At 40.0% G+C, this 24,169-nt stretch overlaps 2 protein-coding genes across 3 annotated transcripts; one reads left to right on the plus strand and one right to left on the minus strand.

Moving 5' to 3' along the window:
• Positions 1-2,319: 2,319 nt before the first annotated feature.
• ela3l (elastase 3 like) lies at positions 2,320-5,164 on the minus strand. The gene is made up of 8 exons (XM_086313960.1): positions 5,008-5,164; positions 4,721-4,809; positions 4,403-4,500; positions 4,080-4,208; positions 3,440-3,576; positions 2,924-3,069; positions 2,465-2,617; positions 2,320-2,368 (listed from the first exon to the last, which is right to left on the minus strand). Exons 1-8 carry the CDS (start codon positions 5,147-5,149, stop codon positions 2,351-2,353), a joined length of 912 nt encoding a protein of 303 aa, XP_086170086.1. The 5' UTR covers positions 5,150-5,164; the 3' UTR covers positions 2,320-2,350.
• A 3,567-nt stretch (positions 5,165-8,731) lies between these two features.
• Positions 8,732-22,807, plus strand: bco2l (beta-carotene 15, 15-dioxygenase 2, like). Of its 2 annotated transcripts, XM_086313963.1 has the most exons (13): positions 8,911-8,954; positions 10,723-10,900; positions 11,137-11,348; positions 11,726-11,841; positions 11,940-12,042; positions 13,891-14,031; positions 14,821-14,949; positions 18,957-19,117; positions 19,556-19,726; positions 20,222-20,359; positions 21,054-21,236; positions 21,427-21,537; positions 22,310-22,807. In XM_086313963.1, exons 1-13 carry the CDS (start codon positions 8,921-8,923, stop codon positions 22,424-22,426), a joined length of 1,794 nt encoding a protein of 597 aa, XP_086170089.1. In that variant the 5' UTR covers positions 8,911-8,920; the 3' UTR covers positions 22,427-22,807. The 2 variants fall into 2 exon arrangements, with proteins under 2 accessions (XP_086170087.1, XP_086170089.1); XM_086313961.1 differs by lacking the exon at positions 14,821-14,949 and having other exon boundaries at positions 8,732-8,954.
• Positions 22,808-24,169: the final 1,362 nt, after the last annotated feature.

The raw sequence follows: 24,169 nt of genomic DNA on the forward strand, positions 1-24,169 counted from the left end.
CAAGACAGTGCAATGCAATAAAAGAGATCTCGTCTTGATTAAATGGACAGAACTTTGGTCTAGCTGCTGGAACTTTGCAAAGAAGTTAGGACAGTTTGAAAGAATCTTTTGACACAATCTGAGAGTGTTGTTAAAAATATGCTTTACTTATAGAAATACACAATAAAGCTGCAGCTATATTCTAATATTAATGTTTTTTACTGTATATGGTTAACTGGAGTCAGTCACAACTACCTACTAAAAAGCACGCAGCTGAGCAGAAGCCACACAGACCTTAAATTCGTTGACTCCATTTTCCTCATTGGTATTCAACACAACAGCAGGGTGTCCCTGGGGGATTCTGCTCTATTCTCTCGGTCTCCCTCTCATCCACGGTATGTGTGCAAACACTTGTCTGTCCTTCTTTTCTGGAATGAAGGACGTCTTTGAAAAAGTGAGGGCATTTTGGCCCAACAGTGCCGAGTATGTTAGGGTTCGGGTGATCATTTGGTAATTGTGACGGTTAGGGATAAAGGGTAAGGAGCAACAGGGAATGTCACTGTGTGTCCTCACAAAGACTGAAAGCCACGTGTGTGTGTGTGTGTGTGTGTGTGTGTGTGTGTGTGTGTGTGTGTGTGTGTGTGTGTGTGTGTGTGTGTGTGTGTGTGTGTGTGTGTGTGTGTGTGTAAGATGGGAGGGAGCTATCCTGACCCAGAGTTCAGACAGACACAAAGAAATCTTTTGTGGTCCCACGCTCACTCTCACTGCCGGTTGCACAGAGAAGTTTTTCAGGGGAACAAATCCAGACTGCAGTAGTTTAATCAGTGGCTCATACACTGCTGCACATTTAAGCTATATTTCAAGTACTGAACAGGGGATGGCAGTGTAATAACTGCTACAAGATCTAGTTGATAAATGGAATTAAAATGGAATTAAATACAGCAGCAAATGTGCTAAAGATGTGATTCATCCTGGAGCATCACATGCTACCTGTCATGTTTGAAAGTTTTTATTAATAATAGTCAAGATTTATTGCTTTCATCTAGTTGCTATTACATTTTTAGTCCATTCATGTCATGTCATGTGTAACTATCTATAGCTGATTTGATGTTGTGATATTCCTCCGCTACATTATCTTGATTATTACAATACTGAATAACAATTATATTTGTAATCTGTGGGTTTTAGTTGTAAACTGTATTAAAAAATCGGTATACCCTTAGAGTTGCCTTATCAGGTATATTTTTAAGGATCACTAAATTAGTGTAGGCTCAGCCTACATGGGACCTCGGAGGAAATAATTAGAATGGATCACAGGCTGATGCTTCATGTGAAAGCCCCAAAAGATGTGTGATTCATTACATCAGAGATGAGATCAAATACAGCCTGAGAATCATGGATATGCAGCAAAACAGTGCCTTCATGTCTGTGCTTCTGTCTGCTCTTTACACACACACACACACACACACGACTTCATTATTACTCGCTCTTGCAGGACGTGTCATGTCTAATGAATGCGTCACAGGCATTCACATTACCTCCATTAACCTGCCAAAGCTTATAAGTGTGCGCATATGTGTGTGTCTCGCCAATGTGACAGAGAGAGGGAGAGAGAGAAAAGAAAGAAAGAGTGAAACAGAAAAGGCAGTAGTGAGAAGCAATTAATTTTTTTTAATCTTCCCCTCCCAACCCAATCCATCCCCATCTTTCTCTCATTACTGCTTCTATCATCTCATCACAGCATAAACAAAAGACAGAATCTTAACTTTTTTTTTCATTCTGGCCTTCTTCATTTTCAGAGCACTGTTTTTAATGAAGAAATTCCCAGCAGAGTATTGCGGTCCCCTGTGCTGAAAATACAGGATAGAGTATCAAACCAGGACAGGTTCTTGCAGGATAGTCTTTTTTCTTCTTCTTCACAACAAATATCAGTCACTTACTCTCAATATGAAAGTTGCTATTTAAAATATCACTGCATATTTATTTTTATGAATCACATGCTTGACTACAGTGAGCTATTTGAGGGAAATATCTTGTGTTTGCTGCGTTTGTTCCAGGCATAAACAATACACAGAATCCTGCTTTGGAAAGCTGTCAGAACCAATTTAACCTATCAAGAGTGTACGAGGACACCTGCTGGACGACGGGTGACATTGTTTCCATGCCTGGCAAACTTTTATGAACAGGGTAAAATAATTTGCTGTAGAGATGCCCAGTTTCTTTCTTTTATTTTTCTCTCTTTTTTTTAATGAAATTTGAATTCGAGTTTGTCAGACCTGAGTGTGCTTTAATGTGATGGGTATTGAAATAACACACAAAATACACGCAGCTCTCCAGGTCTTCTTTAAAAATTTATTTATTGCCATCTTCCTTAGTTGCTCATCATAACCTGCAAGAAGGAATGAGTCATTACTTAAAATAGGAAAAGAGGAAAGAGAATTAGAACAAGAGATGTTTGTTTACAAGCAGCTGTGGTTCTGGTTACCTGGTCAATCCAGTCGTTGAAGGCAGAGACTCTGGTGAAGACAGTGGGTTTCTTCTCATAGTTGCAGCCAAGGGCGGACACAAAGCTAGCAATACCGTGCACCTCCCAGACACCTTCAGCGTTCTGACAGTTCAGAGGGCCACCGGAGTCACCCTGGAGAAAGTAGGGAATAGACATAGAAGTAGATAGAGAAGATCTAATGTTTTGTGCATTTTATTAAAATAGTGTATGGTATGGCAGAAAATAACTGCAATCAGGACTGTTGTTTATAGTTATGATTGAAATTTAATTTTTTTAAAAAGTCAGTTCTTGTCAGCTTGAACATAAAATCTCTGAAAAATGTGATTACCTGTGTATATTTGTAGTTGAACACATTACATTCAAATTTGCTTTGAGTTTTCAACACACGATAGAAAACAGCTCTTCCCATGTACACAAACACACACAGTGCAAACTTACGTTGCATCCAGCCACAATTCCATCTCCGCCAGCACACACCATGGTGGTCCTTACAGCGATACCCCACCAGTCAGATTGGGAGCAGGTGGCATAGTCTGCCACAGGCATCAAAGCTTGCTGCAGCTTATCAGCTATGGGGCCTCCGGCTAAGACACACAGGCAGAGCCTACATCATCCACATACACCGGCCTGCAGTCAAAGCTGATTTACAGCATTTCTTAAAGCGTCAAATTCACTGTCTGACCCACATTTTTCAATTTAGGAATAATCCTCCTCCCTAAAACTTCCAGCAAAAAATATCATGCATTTGATTTTCATCTGAACTTTGGAGGTTACCCCAATTAGATATGCTTACTCACAGCTCGTTATAAATCCATGCATCTCACAGATGCACTAAATGCTCTAAAGGACAATAAAATATCCCGTAGATACCAAACTAAGAAAAAAACCAAAAACAAAGTAAATACCTCAACAGACACATAAACATAGCTCGGCCTTCTTTAAACAGCGACTTACTGTACAGTCTTCCCCATCCAGTGATGTAGCAGGGGTAGAGGTTGGACAAGACAGTGCCAGCAGGGGGGATACATGCCAACTGCACCTGGTCGCTCAAAGTCGCAGACTCTGACAGTTTGATCAAGGCGATATCGTTACTGCAAGAGAGACAGAGGGAGAGAGACTGTGTGAGGGGTTCGTACTGACAGGCAATTTAAAATTATCCTCCAGAGCAAAAAGCAAAGCGAGCGAAACACAGGCAGATAAGATAATGGGAAAGAGTACAGTCTGTATTCCTGCGTCCTTTCTGTTTGCTATTACTGTATGTCTAAAAATACTGAATAATTAATGTATTCAATTACAATCTTTACAATCTTTGAACTCTATTGCATGAAAAAGTCAGCTTGTTTTTTTAAAGAAAATTAACCAATATAATAATATTTTTAAATGGTTCAGTCTTTTTTTATCATTTACTCAGCAGCTCTTTGACATGTATAAAAATGTCGACATTCTTCATGGATATGATTTAGACTGAAGCAAGTAAATGTAATTCGAGCCCTGTTCCCATACGCTATATTGATACACTTTTACAGAGATGATGATGTACTATATGTAGGAGACTGTCTTTGCTCTCAGTATTGTGAGGTGGTGATTGTGTTACCCGAAGGCCACAAAGATAGGGTTCCATTTCTCATGGACAATAATCTTCTCAGGCAGGATAGCCTTGGAGCCAGCCTCTTCCTCCACCAGGTTGTATTTGCCCACATACACCCTGTAGGACAACGCGGTACTGTGGGAGAGAGCAAAATGTCAAGGCTGGAGTCTACCAGACAGAGGAGTTTGTACAAATAGCTGAATAGTGCGGTGATTGGTTGAATTGAATTCCCACAGGATTTAATGTGGGGTTGGGGACCAGAATTTAATTTGTCCACTGGTGGTTGTGTTTTTGTGTTTTGTGTCTTTGTATTCCTCTGCTGCTCATACTTAATGCAGTGAGCAGCAGTCATGACCCAGTTGGCAGCAATCAGAGTTCCCCCACAAGTGTGCCTCCACTCGCCGTCCTTGTCATACTGTAGGGAGATCTGGAGGTGAAGAAAGGACAGCAAAAAGGACGGAGTATAAGCAGCAGGTTGCTGATGAATAGATGGACTGCACTGTGTGCAGATTAAATTCAAAAGCCACTCTTTTAATTAGAGGATTTCCAATAGCCACTGGGTATGACAACAAATAAGCCAGATGCTCTACCCATGAGGTTTGCCGGTAAGTATAAAAACACAGACAGATGTGTACATATTAGCCTACCTGCCAGGGCCAGCTGTGAGGCCTGGCATCGACTCCGTTGACCACACGGGAAGTCAGAGGCGGAATGGGTGGTGTACCACACCCAAGGGCTGGACGAAGAGGGGATAGAAGTGAGCTTTAGAGACACGGGAAAAACTTTTAAACTGCATCATTTTTCTTTTTGATAAAGGACCGCAGGGGGGCGAGCTCCCTGTGTGGTAATGAGCAGGCACGTATCCGCGCTTACATTACTTGCAAAACGGCAGAAACAATTACACACAGAATTAGAAAATGCCAGATGTTCTTACCGCCAGCAATGAGCACTGAGGCCAGCACAATGGGGATCATGTTGATTGATGCTTCTGCTGAGGGACAAGAGGACACACGTTCTCTTTTAAACTTTCCCCCACAGGCAACGCCTGCTCTGAATGCAGCAACACGTACTACCATTGGTTTGGCTGCACCTCTCCGGGATGAAGATGGACCAATGGCAAAGAGGGTCAGTGTTTGTCTGTGTGGCTGACGGATCACACAGGTGTGTTTTTAGGAACATTTCTCATGGCCTTCCTGTAGAATTACAATGGGTACAATGTACAGAAACCATGTATGCACAAGAGCGCCAAGAGTTTTCTCATTCATAAAAGGAAAGTGTGTTTAAGTTTGTAAATACTGAAGGTACATTCACCTCTGTAGCATTATGATTCTGCATTGAAATTCACCTTTACACTTTCTGTGATTAAAACCTTTTCCCTGAAAGCTGGAATTAAATGCTTGCATAACACCATGGGAAGCCGACATCTGGCACTAGCTTGTTTTCTCAGAATTGAAACACACACACATGCAAAAAAAAAAAAAATCTAATTAAGAAGCATGAGTAAGGTAAAGGACAACAAAGTTATGAGAAACAGATGTTGTCATTGATGCAGAAAATATTGATGGCTGCGTTACAGTCTTTTCTTACACCACAAACAGCTCTAATGCAAATTCTGCAGCGTCAGAAACACAAGACACATTGGCCATATGTATGAGCATATATGTCAGCTCAGCATCTTTCAGGTTTGAACAGTCTTGCTATAGCTATGCTGTATATCAGCTGTTGTGAAGTTAAATGTACTGATGAAAACACCGACCCACCTCGTTACGATGACTTGAATGAATGGATAGAACCTGAATAAATTATGAGACTTGGAGGACACAGATACAACTTCTGAGATATGAAAGTGTCTGGGGTGACTCAGCAGGCAGACACACTAAATCTGTCTAGGTAGCTTTTACGTACTGTTATGTGGCACAAGAAAAAGTTTGGCGGTTGCTGCCAGTTTGCAGCAAAAAAAGTGTTGAGAAATAGAATCGAAATAGAAAATAGAAGCGTTCATATGCTTCTGATAAGAGAACCTGAAATAGATTCAAAAATTATTAAGGTTACAGGAGTCCTGTCTTACATTTGAGACTTCCTGAAGCAAACACTGTGCTGTAATCAAAATCAATGTCACACTACTTCAGATGGCAGACTGGACTTCTTGCTCATGAATCATTTAGTTTCCTGGTTCACCACTAGATGGGACAATTTATCTGCTTAGACACCAAACTGATCTATAGTCATTTATTTAAAAAAAAAAGAAAAAGAGGAAAGAAAGAAGATTAACAGAAAATCGTGCTGTACTTGATTATGTATGCATTTGTAATGTGAGTCATTCAGAAAATCAACTTCTGTGAAGTGGGTCTGAAAAAGAGGTCCAACAAGACTTGGAGACATATTTGTTCTCCACTGAGAACACCTTTGCCATGAACATGTGCAACTCGTAACAACACTTGAACCTACAGAAACAACTTTGCTTAAATGTTGGGTTACAGCTGCTCATTTAGAGTTTACAAAACAAGCAAATTCTCCATGGGAAGAAATAAAAAACACTTGAAAGGCAACTACAGCAAACAAGCTTAGACATCCCCGGCTTATGTGTGCTTGTGTTTGCGTGCATGTCTGAGTGTGTTGGCGCGAGTGTAAGTGCACCTTAGTGTGTGTGTGTGTGTGTGTGTGTGAGAACTCCTCTACAGCTATCATATGTATTTATATATATAATTATTTGAAATCTAATTAAAATCAGTCTTCTAATTAAAAAAAACATTGTTATACTTACTACAAGCCAGTGTCCAAAGCAGATGCCTCCTTTCCCCTTCCATTTTCTGATTAAACCTCCTGTATTCATTAATTTGATAGTGGCAAGATAATGAAGTGAGGTGGATGTTGAAGTGATACAGCTGTACAGAACGGGGGGGGGGGGGGGGGGGGGGGGGGGGGGGTTGTTTCTGTAGGAAAACACATAGACCTGACCTAAACTCTTACCCGCCTTTTTATTTAGCCCAAAACCTCTGATTACCCAAATATACTCCCTACCACTAACTCCTGTTTATACGAAGTAGAAGGTAGCCTGTCGTGTGCTGAGACGAGGCTCACTGCTTTTATGGCTGAGGAAAGCACAACACCTCATTTACTGGAACCCTACCCACCCCCCCCTTTCCTCACCCCACTCCTGGGGGTTTGTAACAGACACAGTTCAGGCCGCTTCCCCCCATCAGAAGTGCAGCTGAACTCCGAATGACACCGAGTGCGAGGTTTATGGTTGGTTTGTGTCACACTGGGGCAGTAAACACTGCACTGGCCATTGCCGTTGTCAAGTGGCACAAACAAGAGACATTTTGCAGTAATGTATAAATATTATTGTGTGCTTTTGGCTGCAGCCAGCTGTGTGGTTTTTGAACTAATTTTCTCTTGCATACCTCTGTCACTGGTATGTGGTATGCCTGTATGAGTGTGTCTTTTGGTTTGTAGCAATAGTTCAGCCCAGTCTGAACCCACTAATGTCCCAAATGTTTAGCTTTCTGCCTTTAAAAAAATACACAGCTGTACTTTCCAGTGGCTGCCTTAGTTGCCATAGGCAGAGTGCTTTGAGCCAGAGGGCTCAAGTAAATCTGTCGGCTGTCTGCTGCTGATTTGCTTTTATCTTTGATGCTGATTTTACCAGAAGCCCTTCCCTGCTTTCTCGTTTGGGTTGATTGTTGCATGTTTATTTTATTTCTGTGTCTTTGTTTACTGCGGGTATAAAATTCATTGCTAACTGTGCTTTAATACTCCCAGGATGGGGAATACTAATTTCATTAATTCTCGTGAGCACATCATGACCAAACTGGTCTTACAGGTCTTGCACATACTTGCCTGCTCTCTCATTTTCAGTGTTAGAATGAAGAGGAGTAGTGGGAATTGGTGCCGTCTATTAAGATCTGTTTACAGCGTTCATATGTTCTTCACCTAATTTTGCATTTGTGTCCAGTATGTTTATGTCACTACAGTTTACACTCACTGCTGCAATAGATCATAGCTTCTATCAAACATGGCATTTTAAACATGCTGCATATTCCCGCATAAAACATCTCCCAAAACATCTTTTGCACTCGTATCTGCACGTTAGTTCGGAGTAATTAATTTTTTGCGCCACTGAGTCTTTTTAGAGCAAGAGTGGAACATCGTACATGCAGCTACCACTGGAATTACACTAAAAATATTCCTCATCACCTTTGTTTATACACATACTTTTGCAGTCAGCACCAGTTCATTGCAATCTCTACTTTCATCAGTCCACATGAAAGAGATAACAAGCAGTGTAACCTACTGCTACGTATAATAACATTTACAGTAATTACAGACATTTTATATAATTTGATTTTAGTACAAATACACAGGGACCTTGACTGCATTGGAAAACACACATTATGTGAAGCTATGCAGAGCAGAACAGGATCAGATGAAAGCAGTAAACATGCTCTCACTGTGGGCAGTGGCACAGACATTTACATTATTAATAAAAAACCGGATCATAACGTTACATGGCTTTTTCAGTTCATGAGCTTATCCTTTTTGACTGATTTCACACCCAGAGCAGCTCATTTCATTTCATTCATTTGATTGTATGTAGGTAAATAGTGAAAATGTTTTTTGTCTGTTTGCTAAACTTAAGATATCAAGGCTAACATATTATGAAGATGGCCATGTTTTGCTTTTTTCCTGCTCCACTTGTTAATGATTTACTAGACTTGTATTCTGCTAGTACTGTATTGTTTAGTGCGTGGATTCAGTTACTTAACAAGGGTCCAAAGGTTGAAGGTTTTTCTCCCGCACTGCATAAATCCTGTGTATTTCTCTGCTCAAACACAGACCAACAAGCCATGTCCAAGACCGCAGAGCCCCAAACACGCAGCTGTGAGTAGAAACCTCTTTCCGATAATGTAGCCAGAAGATGTGCACATATGCGTAACAAGAATGAAATGGGACTGAACACGTTCTTTTCCTGATATATTTTATTGCATTATAAAATATGTAATAGCTCTGCGTTTAGTAACTGGTGAATTGAGCTCACTCCAGCCTGTTTTCTACATAAACACTAAAACCTCGAAGCCCTTACAAGAGGCTGCTTTTTGTTACCCATGACTAAGAACAGAAGTAAATCAAAATCTCAAGTACAATAAAAAAACAAATGTGTCGAGATATGTGGCGCTCTTAGACTTTGTTGCCTCCGCCTTTTACAAAAGAGAGGCAGTTTGATAGCATCAAATGTTAAAAAAAAAAGCCTTTCCATACGGTTCCACACAAAATATAGGTGTGCATTCAGTTAATGCAGTTAGGCCTGCTAGTCATAATGTTGCATTTCGAAATCAGAGCTGCAAGTTACAAAAAGACGTGCTGGCATTTTGTATTGTTCCTGCTCCAAGGACTGCTGAAGCAGAGCTGGTAAAGAATATGCACAATGTCTCATTAACAGCTTTTAGTCATTCTCAGCTGTTAACTCCAAGAGCGGCTGACAGGCCCCTACACAGTGACAAAAAAAAAGAAAAGAACATAAATTAAAAAGATGTGCAGGATTATAGCAGCAAATTCTAACGAGGTCATTCATTTGTATCCTGACTGTACTGTTGGTGCTAGAAGGGAAACAATTCATTAAAGAAATAGCTGTTGCAAATAAGCTACTGTTGCATTTATCCCCCCCAAAAAAGAAAAAGAAAAATATATTTAAAAAAAAGAAAAAGTAATACCTGAAGCTATTATCAACAACAGTTCTGGGCTTGCCAGTGCTGCTGTTTTGTTTTCAAGAAACTTAATTTTGAATGTAACAGTAGGAAGCTCAGAAAATAGCCTCCTAAAAATGACAGACACACATTTAGGCGTCATTTGCAATGCTGCTGTAATCACATTCGAAACCCACCCAAATCAACATAGTAAGAGATTGTTAAAGCCTACTGTGGTTATATCTCCCATCACACATTCCCATTTTTATTGCCTGTTGTATTCGTGTGACAGCAATGAGCGAAATTCTCGCTCTGCTGATTTGTCGCAATAACGTGGTCAGGAAAACTGCGATATTGTACGCTAAGCTCAGCATGGCGCCCCGTGCTGAACCCTGAGTGTTTTGCTTTTGCTAATCACGTCACTCTCATATATATTTTACAGTTCCCATTATGAGGAGAGATATGAGGTAGCGAACAGGAATGGGTTATTGAATAACAGATAAGACAGGCAGTGCAGGTGTCATTTGTAGTGCATGACCCCAGAGAGCCGTGTTTTCATACTAGCAGGAGCTGTTAAAGCACAAACCGTCTCCTATCAGAGATAATGAATGTTTCACAAAACCACTTCCCTTCACATGCAGAGTTTAAATGTTTGAATTGAGGATAACCAAACATCGGAAGAGCCAACAAAGGACATACAAGATGGAGTTGTTTACACAATTATCTCACAATAAATAAAGGTTTGCTAATTAGTCACATCCAAGGCCCCCAGTTAATGCCATCACATGGTTTATGGAAAGGATCTAACCTCACTTTCTCCTTCAGAGTCATTTAAGAAATGCAAGTGTGCAGCAACATGTTACCCACCAGTGAACCCCTATGTGCATACGACCAGTAATATAGAACACAGTGTATACTATAATGTGCTTTACCAGCCTTTCAGTGCTTCTTCTCTCCTCCCTCAGTATCCAGTAGGCAGAGATGTCCACAGGCCAGTGGACTCGAGTGCTTGGCGCCTCTGGTCCGTTCTGCAGAGGAAACCCCCGACCCCATCCCTACAACCATAGAGGGAACAATTCCACCTTGGATCAATGGGAGCTTTCTGAGAAATGGCCCTGGGAAATTTGAATTTGGAACAGACAGGTATTTAAGGAACACTATGAAAAAAAATACATGTATTATCATGGTAGATTGTAAACACATCCCTGTACTGTAGATAGAAAAGATAGTTTTCCCTCAGTGTTTGTTGAATAAGGCACCGATTCCTCAAATAATCCTTTTTTTCCACTCTCTTGTGTCTCATAATTCTCACAACATTCCCTCTACCTAGTCTTACATGAATATCCTGCCGGGAAATTAATTCTCTTTTTCGCTCTCAGATACACCCACTGGTTTGATGGCATGGCCATGATGCACAGGTTCCACATCCGTGAGGGCAATGTCACTTACAGCAGCCGCTTCCTTAGGAGTGACTCATTTGTCGAAAACTCAGAGAAGAACCGCATCGTGGTTTCAGAGTTTGGGACATTAGCCATGCCTGATCCCTGCAAGAACATCTTTGCACGCTTCTTGTCACGCTTTCAGACTCCGAGTACGTGCGTCTTCTTTACATATTGCATTTTCCCGTGTGTACTCTGCTTCTGCAGTGTTGTAGCACTAGCGCTGCCAAATACAGTGTTACACCATTTACTACATCAGGTTACCAGCACAAAGTAAAAATCAAACAAAAACATATGTGAGAAGAAAAGTATATATGGATATTCTGTCTTCAGCGCCCAGGTTCTTGACTCCACAGCAAAAGGCTTTTGCAGACAAATGAAAGCTGGGACATTACATTGTGTTTTTTATTGAGGTAAAAAGAACACAAGTCAATATTTGTGAGTTTGGATCTCGTAAGGGAATGGGGATCAAAAGGATGGCATAAAGTGCTCTGCTAAAGAGCTGCATTTGATATGTTTTGTCTCCCAGAGCCAACAGATAATGCCAATGTGAACTTTGTCAAGTACAAGGGGGACTATTACGTGAGTACAGAAACCAAGTACATGAGGAGAGTAAATCCACAAAGCCTGGAGACAAAAGAGAAAGTGAGTCAGTGAGAAATGTGTCTTTTGACTGCATCTTCCAGCTTTTCTATAGCGAGGTCAATGACCAGAATGGTGTGTATGTTATTTTTTTTAATAAGGTGGACTGGAGTCAGTATATCGCTGTCAACTCAGCTTCAGCCCATCCACACTACGACCGCGATGGTTCCACGTACAACATGGGCAACTCATACAGCAGAAGTGGTAACCTGTCTTTGCTCTTTCCTTCTCAGTAGTTTACTATGTTGAGCTATGATTGGAATTTATATGATGTTCACACCCCAAAAGCCGCATTCCTGTAATGCATCTATATCCTCCTACTTGCCACACACACACGCACACGTTTATTTGCTTCCAACAGTGGTCCCACAATAATCTCCTGTTTGTAAGCTCCCTGTGGGTGTTATATACCAGGTATTAATAGGATAATCTCTGGTGACAACTTTACAAAGCCTTGTAAAGCCTTATTGACAACCATAAAATGCCATATCGGGTCCATTTTCTCTCCAACTTTCATCTTCTGAGTTCTCCAAAGCAATACTTTGCACCATCTGGTTTCAGGGTTCCTGCCATCAAAGTACTCAATCGCTTCAGTCGCCCCCTCCAAATATTTTCCTCTTACCCCTTCCTGCAGCAAACATCAACCGCTGCCCTTTAGGGAGTCACTTTGACTTCAACACGTGCATAGTTCCTCGGGGCCACTCATTCATTTTTCACTTGCTTTCACTTGCATCATCCCCCACCCTTGCTTCTTGTTACAATCAACCTTGACAGCTTGTGTGACTCTGGCAATCCCCCCATGTCAGCATTAAATAGCATTTTCTTTTTGGGATCAACTGTCCCACAAACAGCAACATTCGACTCCACACAGAAGCTGCTACTTTTGCTGGTTTTGCTGGGTGTTATGGCAGAAGGTGGTTCTATGCTAAACAGCCTTTTACCTTCAGTCAAAATCAGCCTCAGCTCGACTTTATGCAATCTACTCAATAGTAATGCAGTCCTTCTATGAGGGCATGGATGGAAAGAAATCCATTCTCACTCATTCTGACAACTGTATTTAATATAATGATGACAGGTCAAAACAGCTCCCACCTTTATGCTTTGTCTAACCACGCTACATTCAGAACATCTTCTCATTTCCATTTTCAGCCTGCTTTTTCCAGTTTTCGACATGTTTCTTCTTTTTCCATGCCGGTCTGCTCTTGTTAGTTAAAATGAGTACTGTAAAGTTTATCTGACCTGCATCATCATTATCTGCATCATTACCTCAGCGTCAAAAGCCTCTTTCAAGCGCTCACTGTCTCCAATTAACTTTTGATGTCCTCTTCATCTTCATCACACTCAGTTCAGAATATCCGCACAACCACCTGGCACATGCACGTCAATCCATTCGATCCAGGCCACCGTCTCTGTGCAACAGACCTTCACCACTGTGCTTACTTTCTCAGTTAAGGAGAGTTACACTGTCATAATATTAAGTAAAGGCAGTGGTTTGTTAAAGTTACTGCACTAATTGCTCAGAAGTCTCTCCAGTTTTCTAAATCTCAGTGCGCTTCACCTTTCAGGCTTCGTACTGACCCACCGTTCAGCCTGCCCAATTTGTCCATTTTTGTCAAGTCATCACTTTCGCTGGAATTAGTATTTTGGTATTTCTTTGCTGATTGGAACAACCACATCTGCTTCCCCTTCCAGATCACTTAATCAAGGGTTGCTGGTCTTCCGAAGCCTGCCAGTTATACTCTTGCACTCTATGAATCTGCCATGAACTGCCACTGATCCTCAAAGAGGACTTCAGGCTTGTTGACTCCAGTTCATCTGTCATCTTTAATATCAATATTTTTTGTTGCTGGTTTTTTGATGATGAAGATGATAGATGAAATAGGGGTGGTGTTTGGAGTGCTCCTTGCTTGTAAATTGTCTGTATGCCGGCTAAAGATAAACCTCAAGATCTTTAAAGTTCTGTCCTCAGGTTTGTCTCTATGTATCTTTGTGGGTTTACGCTTTGAAATAAAGTCAGCCTAATAACACAAGGTGATTTTGGACATTCTTTAGGATTTTTCTACAACATCATCCGTGTGCCTCCTCCTGAGGAGAAGGCAGCAATGGAGGACTCAGCCGACCTGAGTGGAGCCAACGTGATCTGCTCCATCCCTGCAGCTGATCCCAGGAAGCCTTCCTATTTCCACAGCTTTGGTGAGAAACACACTACAGCATAATAAAGAGTCCCCCACTCCGCACTTTTTAAAGTGGTCTGCATGCTGGATGTAAACTGAAGTGAAATTAATGAATTCTGGGAGAGTTTTTGCTTTTTTTCCAGCACTGGCTGGGTGAATCTACTTCAGTGAAACTTTTTAATGCTCTTATTAATCACTGATTTTAATTCCAGTCTCGCCCTCCTTTTTGTCATTCACAGTTCCTTTGTCTTTCCTTTCAGCTCTCTATATCTCTCCTCTTTTTAATTCTACCTCCAAGTTTCACACTTTTTTTCAGCGAAGTATTTACTGTAGTTTTTTCCACGGCTTAAATCTGACAGGACTGCTAACAAGACAGCTATAATTTGCATGTTAATGTTTCATTGTTTGTTGTCCAAATGTTATTCAGCTTCTGCATGTCTACACTCAAAAAACAGATTCAGGTCCTCCTTTCAAAGAACACATGCAAATTATGTTAGTTGTTCACAAATGCAATTAAAAAATACCAAATCAATTTGATTTTCTTTGTGTAAACCTAAAATTATTCAAAACCAGCACAGGCTGATTCTGAACACAAAATGAATGAGTTTGTTGGGGCACTGGGGGTAGGGGGAGTACATTTTTGCACTTGCACATTTGTAAACTCAAAGAAAAAAATTCAAGCCCCTCATTAAGCCTAAACATTTTTTTTAATCTCACTCAACGCAAATGTAGCACTCCAGCGTTACTGCAACTATTATTCGTGTGGTGAACCTAAATTATTCTCCCTCAAAACGGTATTTGTCACAAGAACACAAAGTTGCTGAGTTACCCAACAGCCCGCCCTCTCCGAAGATTTTGCGCTCTTTCAGGATCATCAGAATGAATGCAGCTGCTCTTGGCCTCTCTCTGTACTTTTCGAACAAAACTACACCTTCAGGTAAGGTAACATTTTTATTTTTCATATATCCAATTGTGTATTACTTTATGAGCTGAATGTATGGCAATGCTATTTATCATAGAAGCTTTTAATAGTTGTTTTTCGAACTTTAGGTGGTGCTACCATTCTCTTCTCTGCTTGGATACTAATTTTTGGACAATATAGACAGGTCTTTTCAAAAGTGCCTTGTTATAGAGGAGAAATTGTGTAGCTGCCAACTTTTAAGTACTCAGAGCGTGTGCTAGCTTATCAGCAGCTAGCCAGCGGCCATGTGCTCAATGAAAGATGATGTCCTATAGCTAACTTCTTTCTTACTGTTTTTTTTAATATAATCAAATAATGTGGTATTCTGTGCTTATTATCATATAATGCCATTTTCTAGTAGAACGTATTGTTTTGAGGTGTCTCTAAAAGCACTGCATAGTTTACTGAGGGTGCTACCAAAAGCGAACCATGTGGCCAGAAGAGTAACTGTAGTCAGCACAATGCGCACTCCCGTGATGTTCAAACCTACTTATTATTATGAAAGATTTCGGCTACGTCTACACATGCACGAGTATTTTTGTAAACGGAGATTTTCCGTTTTCATTTCAAGAAATAATCCCGTCCACACGTAAACGCAAAACTGAAGGAAAACGCTGCTAGGAACATGCCAAAGCAACAGGTGGCGATATATATATATATATATATATATATATATATATATATATATATATATATATATATATATATATATATATATATATACATATACATATATATATATATATATATATATATATATATATATATATGTATGTATATATATATATATATATATATATATATATATATATATATGTATGTATATATATATATGTATGTATATATATATATATATGTATACATATATGTATATGTATGTATACATGTATATGTATGTATACATGTATATGTATGTATACATATACATATGTATATATATGTATGTATACATATATATATATGTATACATACATATATATATGTATGTATACATATATATATATATATATATGTATGTATGTATGTATGTGTATTTATGTATTGTTGGGTTGTTTCAAATTCTGAAGTGAAATCTGATTTTACAGATTCCAGTTTGTTTTCAGTATTGCCTAGTAGTACAGAGGTGTGTGCTATTCAGATTTGACATTCATTACAAATGTACGTCAGCACTTTTTTGTGAGCACTTTGATTTTGTTAAGGTTGATTTGACCATGTGACATGTATGTTTATTCACAAAATATTCTGTTTCTGCTTTTAATTCAAGTGAATAAACCCGAGTTGTAAAAACAAATTCATTTTGTCATTATTTTAATAATTAAATTAGTTTTCTGGTAATGAAAATTATGATTTAGTTGAACTCAAAATAATGATTTCAATGCAATGAAAATCTAGCTCACGTGAATGACACTGTATTGAGTTGGACCAACCAAAACCTTTCACATCATATTAATGTACTTTTTTTCATTTTAGCAGTATTTACAAAATTGTGTTCTACTGACTCAATTTAATTGAATTGTCACGATGTATGTAGATTAGGTTGGACCAAAGTAGATGTATTACGTGGAAAACCTGCCATCAGTCCAATTGAGTTCATCCAATGACTTATTTTTTTGAGTGTACACACTCACCGGTGTCTTACTTACAACTAACTAGCGCCAGGCTGGACCCTCTTTGCCACCAGAACTGTCTGAATTCTTCATTGCATAGATTCAACAAGGTGCTGGTGTGGTGACCCACTAGAAGGCTCCACTCAGACCCAAGCCTGGAGGTGGGGTTCTGTTGTGTTTGGACGCTGAGTTAATGTCTGGAGGTGAATAAAGTTGGAGTGGAAAACTAGACCTCCTGTGTCGTGTGTCCCATGCCTCCATACTGGAAACATTACTTAGAGGTTTTGCTACATATTGACATGGCAGCATCATACAGTTGCTGCAGATTTGTCAGCTGCACATCCATGATGTGAATCTCCCATTCCTCCACATCCTAAAGGGGCTCTACTGGATTGACATCTGGTGACAGTGGGTTTCATTTGAGGACAGTGAACTCATTACGATATTGAAGAAACCAGGTTGAGAGATGACAGAAATTTGTGAAAGCACCCATCAGAAGATGGGTACATTTGGTCCGCAATAATATGTCAGACAGGCATATTTGAACGATGCTCAGTTGGTACTAAGGGCTCCAATATGTGTGATGAAAATATTCCACAGCACTGACATCAGCCTGAATCATTCATGCAGACAAGCTGGACCTATGCGGTCATGCTGTTGCGCTCAACTCTGACCCTACGGTCCAAATGTTGCAGCAGAAATTGAGACTTTTGTCCAATTTCGGTAACCCTGTGCCAATTGTAGCCTCATCATGCTGTTCTTAGCTGACAGAAGCTTAATTAGATTTCTGATAAATCACTTGTTGCACATTTATATACTAGTTCTACAAGGAACCCTTGATCAGTAACAGGGCTTATAAGTGGTTATCTTAGTTACTGGTGCTTTCTTATGAGTTGGAAGCAGTCTGGTCATTCTCCACTGACCTCTGACATTTTCCCCAGAAAATCGCCACTATTTGGATGCTTGTGTGGGAAAGTCCCAGAAGATGAGAAGTTTCTGATAAAAACAGGCCAGCCCGTCAATGACCATGTCATATTCAAAGTCACTTAAATCACCTTTCTTCCTAATTCTGATTTGAACTACTGAATGTTTTGCTGCCTTATGATTGGCTGATAAGTTAACAAGCAGTTGAACAGGCCAACCTAACTATGGGGCTGTGAGTGCAGATATCTGTAAAAGATCTATAAGAATACTGTTGACCATTTATGGAAAACCATATTTGGTGAAAATTGTGATGAGGGGTAGGATCTGCGGGGAGAACAAATTCCTCTCATAAACAAACACTGGATGTGAGTAAAGTCAATATCATAAAAAGCTTTGCATGCAATATGAAGGTTATTGTTGTGGAGGAAGGTTTAGCAGGCTAATGACTGTGTGAAAATGAGTTGGGTTAATATGACTACACAGACCATGATTAGATGTTAACAATCAGCTGAAGCAAACAGTTCATAAATAAGCTACTGTTAATTAAACTTAAGCTGACACTAGCTAATGAAAGCCTCATTCTTTGGTTGCTCTAACCCAGTCTTGCCCCACTTGGCTTTTACATTGCTTCAGTTCCCTGATTATATCTATGTCTATATTACTGGCAGCCCACCCATGTGCTGGCAGACTTTCAGACACCAAGAAGTCCCACAAGTGTGGGAACATTGTTCAGCAATCCAGGTTGCGCGCCACATCTCTTGGTAGAGTTGCTGGATGCTTATGTTTAGTTTTTATGTGCAAAAGCAAATGTCTTGGTGCTAGACTTGAACCTAATGTTCCGGTTACATGCAGGTACATGCTGATGGTTGATAAACTAAAGGGAAAACAGAACCCTTTAATACCTATTGATAGAAATCTGGTGGCTTTGTTATACCGTGTTTCCCAGCATGGTGTGGGTCCACTTGTCTTCTTAGAGTGAAAGGTAGCTTCAAATCTAAAACAAGTTGTTTTTAGGGCTCTTTACCTTTATCCTGTGAATAAACACTTCCATCTATATGGCAATAGTCTCTTCAAGGAACATATTAAAATTATGTGAATGCTATTTTGTCCATGATTTTTGACAAAATGGTTGCGGTGGTGGTGCTTTTAAAAGAATTGTATCCTGTCACTCCAGTAGAGCACCACAGCAGTGGTAGAACCCATGCCAGGGAGCATTCAAGTTACCAATATGATTTTTGCTAGTTTTTCCTGTAATTTGTCACCAGTCTTTAAATAACTGCTGAAATAACGTGAGAGTTTTAGTCTTAGTTTCCCCAAAACAGCACTGATTAGTTACACTACACCTGCAACAACAGTAGAATTCATTGTTAAACCATGCACACGACACCAAGGTATATCTTTTATGTGTCTTTTAATGCAGCCACTTCTTACTGTGTGTGCCTCCCTCTCTAGTCATGTCGGAGAACTATATTGTGTTTGTCGAGCAGCCAATCAAGATAGATCTGCTGAAGTTCATGCTGTACAAAATACAGGGGAAGAGCTTTAGCAAAGTCATGACCTGGGAGCCTCAGCATGCAACAATCTTCCATCTGGTCAACAGACACACCGGAAAGGTGACATATATTATAACGCTTATTTACTGTATACAATCTAGGGTAAAACAGGAAACACACAATCACAACCAGCTGCCGAGGAGTCGGAACAGGAAAAAAAAGGAAAGCTGTAAGCTGATCTCTTCATGCACTATTACATTTTTTTCATATTTATTTTGATGAAACTACACTCTGATGGTGTAGCCTTTCCTCGTGTGTTGTTGCTCTCAATTTTTTCATCTCATTACACAGCATACCCATTAAGCATATAATAACAAACTTTCAAAATGATAAGGTGCAACTCAATAACATTCGTGCCAAGCAGGGAGCTTGTCTTCAATTGTGAAAAAACAGCACATCACCTCGTTTGTCTTTTTTTTTTTTTTTTTTAACTTTGTCTTGTTTTCTTGATATTGTACGAATCTGAGTCCTCACTGGTTGATGTTTCTGGTCTGACAGAAGAGTGAAGTGAAGTACTATACAGGACCCATGTTTACGCTCCATCAAATCAACGCTTTTGAGGACAGTGAGTTCTTGGTTATGGACATGTGCTGTGGGGACGATGGCGAGCTCATTGGGGAGTTCACGCTGGAGAACCTCCGAAGAAATTCAGGAGAGGAAATAGACGAGGTAAATGCCTTGAGTTTGTTAGTTTGTTATCAGTGAACAGCTCAGATTGAAATGCTGGCTTTTACCAAAACAACAACACGAGTGACTTCCACATAATGGTGTTTTTGTATCCATCATTGTTCAGCTAGTATTTTGTTTTGCATTCATAACATTACCCTCATCCACCCTGAAACCTAAAATATGAATCAGCGAGGATTTGTGGAGGATTTGTCTGTTTCTTGGGCATAGACTGTTCAATTGCCTCTGATGTTTTCTTCTTTTTTTTCTTCCTCTTCTTCTTATTTGTCAGTTTCCAAAGAAATAGACTTTGGAAATATCTGTGATTTCAAATGTGGTGGAGTGTATTACTTTCATCAAAACATAGGAACATGGTTTTGTGACAGCACTTTGTATCTGTTTGGCTGTGATTGTTCTTGAGGTTGCATCGCACCTTTTATTCAAACACAGATAGTTGGGAGTCTGTTTTTTTCATATCCCTCTGATTTCTTTTGGCAGTTTTATAACTCATTGTGCAGAAACCTTCCAAGAAGATATGCCCTGCCTCTGTCCGTGGATGAACAAACTCCTGCAGATGAAAATCTTATCACTTTGCATAACTGCAAAGCCACGGCGAGGATGACAAAACCTGGAGAGGTAGGAGTCAATAGCATGAATTTCCTGCCTATAGTAGTAATATTTTTAACAGTACATTACTGGTTGTACTGGGAACAGGTGAAGATGGAGGCCTATAATCATGATGAATACAACCAATTTACTCCCACACATTCTCATCAATTATCCAGCGTGATGAAAGTTACTTTCTGCAAGAGAGTAATTTCATGAGTTACAGCAGATAAAAACGATGTGTCCACTATTCAGGTGAATAATTAGAGTTTAACGGCTTATGTATCCTCACACATACTCGCTCTCCAACGCTTTCTTACAGCGGAATAAAGCTGAAAGAAAAATGTGATCTTTTAGTTGTCATGACTACCTGTATGACACTGTCCTCCGTTGTTGTTGTGAGAGTGCATGCAGCAACTGAAAAACATCTGTTAAAGTGCTCATGCGACCAGAGTCACAGAAAAAAAAAGATAGAAGAAAACTGAGAAAAATATTGCTTGCTCGTTGCACGTGACATTACATTTATTTCTAAAGTAAAATGAAGAGAAATTCATTTATTGTTAACTAATGGATGCTCTGGCCCTTTTGCGGGAATCCATTAATTTCCCTGTCAGAGAGAACAATGCTGTACTGATTTGCAGGACCAAGGAAATCATGTCTGTCACTATGTCTCAATTTTTGGCTAAAGTCTTTCACTGATTTGAGCAAAACCCTCATCCTGCAGGTTTACATGACCCACGAGGAGCTTCACAATGATGAGCTGCTGCAGTTCGGTGGCCTTGAGTTCCCTCAGATCAATTATCACCAGTTCAATGGCAGGCCTTACCGCTACTTCTACTCCTGTGGCTTTGGACACGTTTTCAGTGACTCCCTGCTCAAGATGGATGTCCACACCAAGGAGCTTAAGGTTTTCTATCAGTCAAAGGGTACACTTAGAGAAACCTCATTGTTAACTGAGCCGGGTATTACCACATCAAAGCTATTTCTACTTCTGTTTCTTTATCATAGCGAGGGCAGCAGTAGGTTGTGTGAGTTGGTTTTCTAACATGAAAAAGTTGAGAGTAAGGGGTATGTTTATGTGATCTTCTCCTGTCTAGGCGTGGCGTTATCCCGGCTTGTACCCGTCTGAGCCTGTCTTTGTTGCTTCGCCTAAAGCTACTGAGGAAGATGATGGAGTTGTCTTGTCTGTCATCATCACGCCCAGAGAAGTAATTGAAACCATTTATCTGAGAGAGATATTCACCTTTTATGGTATTTGTGCATCACTGTTACAGACAAAAAAGGCTAAAGTTAGTTTGTCAACACAATAAAAATGAGCAGACAACTGTGAAAATGTATGTGGCCCGGATATGGCCATTAGTATTTTCTTCTAGGCTAGCCTGACTGATCCAACCAGGGTCAGTGTGGGGCTAGATGCCATGTGCTTTACAATATTTTAAGAAACGCGTGGCCCACACAACATTTGACTGTGCCATAAACTTATCCAGAAGGGCCAAAAGTAGTCAAAATAATACCAAAATGTGCTACCTGAGTCCACACGGTGACGTCTATATAACTGTGAGTCATTTACCTTCACAGAGTGTTTCTTATTGTAATGCTTACTCTGAGTTTCTTTAATTTTGCCTGTGGCAATACTACACTAAACACTTTTAAACAATAAAAGCTAAATTGAAAAACCCATTGTGGAAACTAACTGGATCTAAACTGAATTTGAAAAGAAAACACACATATAAAAAACTAATGAAGAATATAAACAGAAATTGGGTGTATACAATGAAATTTATAGAGGAAAAAATATACATAATAACAAACAGATTTGTTATACTCTTATTGCAACCTGAGCAGACATGTGTTTTTACTATGCATGGGAGAAGACAAATGCTTTGGTGCTCTCAGTATCATTATAGCAAGAAGGGAGATCTGTGACCTTTTTTTCCCCCTTCCAATAACATAATCTTCCTCCTCTGTATCTGTTTCCAGGAGAAAAGTACTTTCCTGCTTGTTCTGGATGCCAAGACCTTCTCTGAGCTGGGCAGAGCGGAGGTCCCTGTCAATATCCCATATGGGACCCATGGTGTGTTTAACGAGATGGGCTAGATTTGCCACTCTCTACAACTCTGTGGCAAATTGCTGAAATTGAACCAGCAACCAGCCACTTTATCCACAAAATAGAAAATCTCTGTCGATGTCGTTCCCTGTAAAACTCCTGAACTGTAAAAGACAGAAAGAAGTAAGAGCTTGGAAAAACTGCACACTCATGCCATTTGTTTGTGCCTCCTTGATGGGAATAGGTGCATGTCCCCACCGTGTGCTGCCATTACTGTTAGAAAGATGGCAATCTTAGGAGGCTAACAAGACAGAGAGCCCAGCATGGCATCGGAACACTGATATAGTTTGTCCTCTATGTGTCCTCGTGATCTCTTGTAAGAATTTAAAATTGTGCTTTCCTTTCAGTGCATACATTCAAATAAAATATGTTTCCCTTTTTTTTTCTCGGTTAAAGTGTTTTTGCATCATCATACCACTGGAAACGCTATACTCCCAGGGAGAACAGAACAGCACTTAGGATACATAAAAATGCATCAGAGGAAATTCAATTTCTGTCAAAGTAATGTGATAGAAATGGACAACGTCTGAAATGCCTGGAAAACAAATGGAACTAACTGGTCGATAGCCTCCAGAGAGTCTAGCGGAGGTCACATCAGAAATTTGGTGTTGTCCATCCAAAACAAAACCCCAAACAAAGTTGTCATACGCATAAACACTAACATTTAGGACTTTGCATAGAGTGGCTTGTTATTTCATTCTATTAAGCCACGAGCCGAACAGAACAGTGCCATACACAGACTCTACCCATTGTGTGAAGTGGCCTACTATAGCGGCACTTGTCTCGCCACAATTGACTTTAATGATACTTATTTCATTGGCAATTTTCCCTCTTACATTGATTTGAATGGGCTGATTTGAACTGAATTTAGGCTCTGCAGCTGGAAGCTGTGGCGTTTCAACTATATTATGAACTATACAAATTTTCCCTTTGACTAAAATCGACTTTTAGTCAAGAGTTTTGCAAAGGTAATTTGCAACAGCAGGTCCCAACCTTAAATAATTTATGGCTGTATGGTACACAAGCAGAGGTTTCATCTTCAGCGTCTCTTATTTCACCAAGTGGAATAAGATAGGATGGGATAAAGCCATAGTTTGCTGTTTGAAATAATTTAACACAGGGAATTGAAATCACTTACATTTTTGTCATGTTCCTCTGCTCAGCTGCAGCTGTGTCTTTTAATAAGCATGCTGTACATGTCTCCCAAGATACACATTAATTAGCCTATAATTCCTAATCTAATCAGTCATGCTTAACCTTTTCGAGTGCCTGCCTGTGTGCGTGCGTGCAAGTGTGAGCATAAGAGATGCTCAACTTTATTAGTACTCACTCCACTGGCAGCGACCAGCAGAGAGTGATCCAGCGACCTTTGCACTCAAATGAATCTTGGGTTAAATGTTTCATTAACCAAAAACGCAGCTGAAGCAAATCTCCATCCAATTTACCAAATGACAAAGACAAAATCATCATCATGGCTCATTCAAGGTGCAATATAGATAACACTTTGGTGGCCAAATGGGCCAGATTCATGTGGGTAGAGCCCAACAGTCATTAGGAGAAAACTAAACACGATAAACAAACATGCTAGCATTCAAGTTTGTCTTCCCTGCTGTCAAGGTGACAGCTTTCAACTCTCTGAGCTCTTATTTGACCCACGAGAGTAAGCAGTAACTCACTCTGAACCCCCTTGCTGTCTCACTAAGCACAAGTTATTGCCTTAACTTTGAGTCTTA

The sequence above is a fragment of the Aulonocara sp. 'chitande type north' Nkhata Bay genome, linkage group LG12 (assembly GCF_057382095.1).
Source record: "Aulonocara sp. 'chitande type north' Nkhata Bay isolate Kocher_YH1m ecotype deep benthic linkage group LG12, A_spYH_male_GT1.1, whole genome shotgun sequence".
NCBI lineage: Eukaryota > Metazoa > Chordata > Actinopteri > Cichliformes > Cichlidae > Aulonocara > Aulonocara sp. 'chitande type north' Nkhata Bay.